Source organism: Olea europaea, chromosome 17, assembly GCF_002742605.1.
Source record: "Olea europaea var. sylvestris chromosome 17, O_europaea_v1, whole genome shotgun sequence".
Taxonomy (NCBI): domain Eukaryota; kingdom Viridiplantae; phylum Streptophyta; class Magnoliopsida; order Lamiales; family Oleaceae; genus Olea; species Olea europaea.
The window spans coordinates 14,146,589-14,152,948 of record NC_036253.1 but is presented as its reverse complement, the minus strand read 5'-3'; the positions used below and the strand labels follow the sequence as shown (position 1 = coordinate 14,152,948).

At 35.4% G+C, this 6,360-nt stretch overlaps 1 protein-coding gene across 1 annotated transcript; it reads right to left on the bottom strand.

Annotated features, from left to right (window-relative positions):
• Nucleotides 1-762: 762 nt before the first annotated feature.
• On the bottom strand, nt 763-5,016 carry LOC111365232 (probable serine/threonine-protein kinase BSK3). Its single transcript, XM_022985647.1, has 10 exons — nt 4,655-5,016; nt 4,356-4,567; nt 4,123-4,258; nt 3,640-3,773; nt 3,452-3,557; nt 3,105-3,190; nt 2,374-2,562; nt 2,067-2,231; nt 1,450-1,563; nt 763-1,105 (listed from the first exon to the last, which is right to left on the bottom strand). The coding sequence occupies exons 1-10, from the start codon at nt 4,734-4,736 to the stop codon at nt 860-862; spliced, it is 1,470 nt and encodes a 489-aa protein (XP_022841415.1). The 5' UTR covers nt 4,737-5,016; the 3' UTR covers nt 763-859.
• Nucleotides 5,017-6,360: the final 1,344 nt, after the last annotated feature.

Genomic DNA, 6,360 nt, shown 5'->3' with positions numbered 1-6,360 from the left:
CAAAAAAAAAAAAAAAAAAAAAAAAAAAAAATTACGACTAATATGCAATATGCATATTCATTGGTTAGCTGTGACATTTCTCTATGTTACTTTTTGAATTTATGGGTTTTCCACTTGTTCTTAATGAATTCTGCTGCTATAAATCCTTCCACGTCCTTATAATCCATTTTCTAGATAGAAAACTGATTCAGAGAAACGGGAAAGAAGATTGTTGCAGGATTTTTACATTTTTTTTCCTGGAACTTTTTGAGATTTCAATTTTATATTAGGCACACTTTAATGGTTACAGTCTGTATCTTTTGCTAAAGGCAAATGATATAACAATGGTTCATAAGGTGGGACATCAATTACTTCAAAGTAGTGTGCCAAAATGTGCTGGACTAAGCTCTTAAAGACTGGACTAACATGGCATATGTCGTGTTGTGGGAACGCTTGTCTCTACACCATTTCCAGGGCCTGCAGTACAACCAGACTGCAGCCCCACACGGTTCAACTTAATATATATATATATATATATATGAAAAAAAAATGAAAATTGTATGGCTCATCCACGAGAAACACCTAAAAGGAGGGTAGTGCAGACCTTACACCTCAATTCTAGTGAAGTGTGCATTGGCCTGGTTTCTCTTATTACACTGCTTTTACCATCACAAAGCTTTGCATGTTTTGTATAGTGCCCAAAAAAAAATTATTCCTCGTGACAAATTTTATGCACTTGGAAGAGATCTGGATGGAGAAAACAAGAAATAAAACACAGAGAGAGATGAAGAATAAGGTGAAAAATGACAATCAGTTATAAATAATCCTTTGATGATTGACATGGGAAGTTCAGAAAAGGCTAAACACATAATATATCAGATTATGAATCTTTGTTACTATTAGCTTCCAAGTTTGTGGCTTCATTGAGTGATTGCTGGGCATCATTTTCCATCCCAAGAGCAGAGAGGGAAGCTGCTTGAAGGTAAAAAGCAGTAGGCCAATCCGATGTTACCACCAGTGCTTGCATAGCATCTGCTAGAGCTTCATTAGGCATCTCGCTCATCAAATAAGATAAGCAGCGACGAGCATAGACAGTCGGCGATACCATAGTCCCACCATCGATGAACTACACAAAAAACAACAATCGTTAGACCCTTTTCTACAATCACGTAAAAGTTCTTCGAATGAAATGAAGTAGAATTAATCTACTTTGCCAAAGGACTTTTGACATCCTCTTTGACAGGTGAGTAGGTGGATGGAAATGATTATTGAGTTTAAAATAGTCCAATGATAGAATGACACGTGGCATTATGTCAATATATCTGTCAAGAAGGTGGTCAATGTAGCATGATTGAACAAAGTATTGGAACATGACTTTATTATACTATACACTTATCTTTTACCAATCGCGGATTGACTCGAATGGACAGGTAACAGGTTACTAATGGGAAATGTAGATAGAGGACAGACCTGTGTGTAGCGATCAATCGCAGTTATGAAATCCTTGGCTAGAAAAGCAGCATCCCCTTGCTTCTTGTAATTCAAGGTCTCCTGCATCTGATTTGTCCACATTTGAAAAGATAGCTGCAAGAAGATATAATTCAAAAACTTGATTGTTGATGAAACTTTGAGTTTACCACTGAGCAAAGTAGAAGCAGGAACTCGAGAATTATCTCACACTTTTGAGAACTGATACAAATAATATCTGCTCAGAACACACCCTAAATTCTAGCTAAAGGCCAATAAATTTTTAATTCTGTAGGTGGAAATATCTTCCATAAATGGACATCCTCTGAAGCTTCAAAATGATACAGCCCGTCCCCTAGCTCTTGGTCCGCTCTTCTGATCATGGATTTCCTACTCGAGAGGAAAACTTTACTCTCATCTTTTTATGGTTGTCCCGCACAGAGATTCGAACCCCTAATATTAATCATTTATCCTATAGGATAGGCCTACTCCATCTCCACCAGACGTGTTCCAGGAGTAGCCTCAGAAAGGCATGGAAAAATAAGGCCGAAAAATAACTTTGTAAGATCAGAAAAAGGGTTCCTGAGATTGCCATGGATCTAGAAGAGGAAGATGCATACCTCATTTTCAATTCCTTCGTCATCCTTGTACCCAGCATTTTCAAGAAATTCATGTATGGCAGTAAGATCCATTCTCTGGCATGCTTCACCCATGGGCGTCAACAATAATTGTGGCGTCAAGTTGGCATTTCCATGTGAAATGCCCAGTAAAACATGAGATGGAACCTGATCGTCGCATCAATAAGAAAAATACTTATTCTCCGACCCACATTATAAAACCTCATTAGGGAGGATGCTATTCATTAATTTCTCCATAATTTGCAGGCACTAGAGCTTCAAGAGAGTGATGTCCATGATTTATTCATACCTCAGTTTCTTTCTGAATAGACACAAGAGAAGTGACAAGAATCTTAGCATTTGGCCTGTCTCGTGCTTCATATTGCAAACAACGGGTAGCTAATCGCACCAACTCAGTTCCGTCATCATTTGAAAAATGACCCTCCAGACAAGAATCCACGAGCATCGGAAAATTTTTGCCGCGAATAAGATCGAGTGCCTGAAAGAGACCGAGAGGCACAGCTCGAATTTAGATCCTCCCAAAGACTAACAGAACAATTCATTTGTGGAACGAACTAATAAAAATTAAGGTTAACCAAGCAGACTTACAAATTATTAATAAACATAATGTAATGAGAAGAAAACTTTTAATAGTGTCGAGTGGACAGATTGTATCTCTCATCAGCAAAAACCAGAAGATGCAAGATAAATTTTAAGTTGCACAAACCAATTTTTGTCAGTTGAGAACAATAGTATTGTAAGAACAAAAGCAACACCAAGTTCAAATATGATGTAGTTCATCATTGAGTGAACGCAAAAGGCTTAAACTTTAAATATTTTTATCCCAGAAAGAGTTTCAGTGTAAGATTTTAGTTCATTTCTAAGGTTATCATAGCGGGCTGTTAGAGTGATAACAGTTAACGTTTAGTGAATTAACACAAAGAATTGAAAAAGAAGCACATGCTAGCAGCGGGGTAAATTTCAGGGATTCGGTAGTTATTTCTTAAACAAATCAGTCTTTTTAATGAATTGCGAACTTACATGGCTTGGGGGTATATGCTTGCCACTTAGAAGATCTAGCAGCATAGTTCCAAAGCTGTAAACTACACTTTCTGGAGTCACTCTTCCTGCCAAAAATTGGAGACAAATTACCAAAAGTTAAACTTAAATAACTGCATAGATAATATCGTTTCATATTTGTACAAGTAGTTTATTGCATAACTTAATACAGTAGTTCAAGAAGAACACTAATTGGCGAGATAGCACATGTATGCAAATTACATGTGCAATTTTTCAAGCACCTTCTTAACCTCGATATCCAACATCGCGTGTATTGGGAGCTACATATGGCAATATTACGAGATCATAGAGAAAACACAATTATATACCAGTTCTCAAGTACTCTGGAGGAGTGAAAGCTAAGTTTGTACTGTAACTTTTGCCATCTCGACTATTCTTCATCAGGCCAAAGCAAGAGAGCCGAGGATTCCCATCCTGTAGACCAGTAAATGAACATAAGACCACAAAACATTCAGTTTTGGAAGGAAAATGCAAACTTATATAGAGCACATTTCACCTTATCAAACAAGACTCTGTAAGCATTAAGATCATGGTACAATGCCCGTCCTCGGCTACTGCAGTACTCCAGAGCTTGTGCTAAATACAAAGCCACCCTCAACCTCATTGCCCATTTCATGGGCTGCTTCTCCCCTATACCAATACAACCACTAAAATATATTAGAACACTATCCATACAAAATCAATTTGGCCTAGAAAGCACGACAAGTTTTCGTATCTCCAAGAACACATCACAAATGCAAATCAGGTCTCAGAATCAATACATATGTATACAAGATGAAATTTTGCCATTATTTTGTTTTAGGGATTAAGCCTTAATCCCTTTCTAAAGAAAGAATGCAATAAGAAAGTAAACAAAGTAAGCACATGAATTTCCACTAGGACCACTACCTATACAGTATGGTTTATTTGGAAAATATCCATGATCGAGATGCAATGTAAAATGCAGTAAAACGGTAATAGTGATATGTACAAAACTCACAATGAAATAAATGTTTTGCTAGAGTTTCGTTAGGCATAAACTCTGCCACCAGCAATCTCTCCTCTTCCTCATAGCAACATCCTATCAGATTTGCCAGTCGCTCACTTCTCAGGTTACCCACTGCCTTAGCCTCCTCCTATAATAACACACCAAAAAAAGTAACATAAAAACTCAAATTCAAACTAAGAAACTGATGTTGATCTCCTGATTAATAGAAAAGAGTAAATACTAACAAGGAATTGGCGAGAATCAGGCCAAGCGGACTTATTGAAGCGCTTAACAGCAATCAACTGATAATTTTCAAGCAATCCTTTGTAAACTACATTGGGAGCCTTCTCTCCATGCTCTGAAACAATGTTTTCAGAAGAAAAATCATTTGTAGCAGATTTCAGCTCCTCCCAGCTGAACTCTCTGAAGCATGGCAATTCATTTTTCTCCGCATTTTCTGTAACCAATTTACACAAAACCCAATAATTTAAGTTAATGATACAAAAATCTCTCCAAATATAACATGATACTTAAATGTCCCTACCCAGATCAGAGGACTGAAGAGCAGAGGGCTTGAGGTTAGAGTGCCACCAGCAGAATGAAAATTTGGAGCAACTTGCACCCATTTTAATGGCAACACAACACAAAGAAAGTAAAGCAATTAAAGAACACTCTCAACAAAACAAGTGTAGAAATGAAAGTTGATCAAAACTGAGGCATTGCATTAAAGTGAAGGAGTGGGATTTTGGTTTTCATATTTCAAGACAAGAGCATGCATTATATATGCGAGAATGAGTTTAATGTGTGTGGTGTATGGTATGATTTTCATATTAATAAACAGTAATACATGCGTGTGCTGCCTGCATATGTTATAAAAATAAAATAAAAAATAATAAAATAATAAAAAATCAAATCTTTCCAGTTTTTCCGGTTTAAGCTTTCGGCTTTATGCTGCCTTTCAACTTCCTCATCATTCTTCTTTGGTACCCCGCCACTCTCTCCATCTCATTTAGATGAAAAATTATCATTTGGTCCTTAATCTGTTGTCTCAATATAATTGCACATTTTAGTATTAGTGACATAATTGTCCAAGTTGTCGTAACACTTGCAAACTTTTAGTAACATAGTCAAGCTGGACAAAATATCTAATTTCATAAAATCATAGTTATTGGACCAAGCTTGACCATTGATCCAGTCAGAGCATCGGATTAGCGGGTTACTAATTCAATCTGTGGGTCATTGGTTCAATTGACGAGTCACTGAAGGCTCGAAAAGTAAAAGAAAACTTTTTTTTTTTTTTGGAAGTAAAAAGCCAATACATTTAAAAGTTAAAATAGATTCTAAATTAAAAATTCATCTATTGAAATATATAAATTCTAAAATTTTATCTTTTAAAAATTCAATATAAGATCTATACGTTTTTCATATTACTTGATCTTTTATTTCTATTTATCACAAGTTTATTTTGTCATAATTTAATGTGTATAGCCGGCAGATAAGGATAAGAAACGTTGAATCAACTTCAGTGGTTGTGTTGTAAGTCCATAAATTTTCTAAATTAATAAACAGTTAATTTTAGGACTCTTTCAAAATATTTTATTTACATGTTTCCTTATTTTAAAGCGAGGAAGACCAATTCTCAGTTGCATATCCATTTAAAATTTTTCCAAATCTTATTGCTATAGATTCACGCGCAAAAACATAAATTTATTTATATATTTCTATCTTCAAATTCTCTCTCACGTGTAAACTGTAATAAATTTTTGTTTATAATTGAACAACAAGATAACTCTTGATGTGAAGTTGTGATCAGTGAACACTTTCTCTTTTCCACTCAATATCTGATCGATTCCAATTAATGACAATATTTAAAACAGTTTCAAGACTTTTGGCAAGTCTTCGTATACTACCAAAAATGAAGAGGACTAACAACAAATTTTTGCTCTTGTTTTTTGTCGTATTTTTTCCTGGAAAGTCACAGTTGCTAGTTAGACGTCGTCAAAGTTCAGAATCCGTATGATTGAATTTCACGATATGAACATTTCTTTTAAAAGTTATGTCAGAAGCAATAAACCTATTAATATCATAATTCGAGCAAATTTAGATAGTTTTTCATGTACGAAAAGAGTTCGTGACACGTATGAGATAAATAAACGAACTTTATTCTTTGTATATATTCATTTAAGCATTTAATTCGAGCTTGTTGAGTTGTTGGGTTCTAAGGTGTAGGGATAGTTCGAGGAGTGCGGT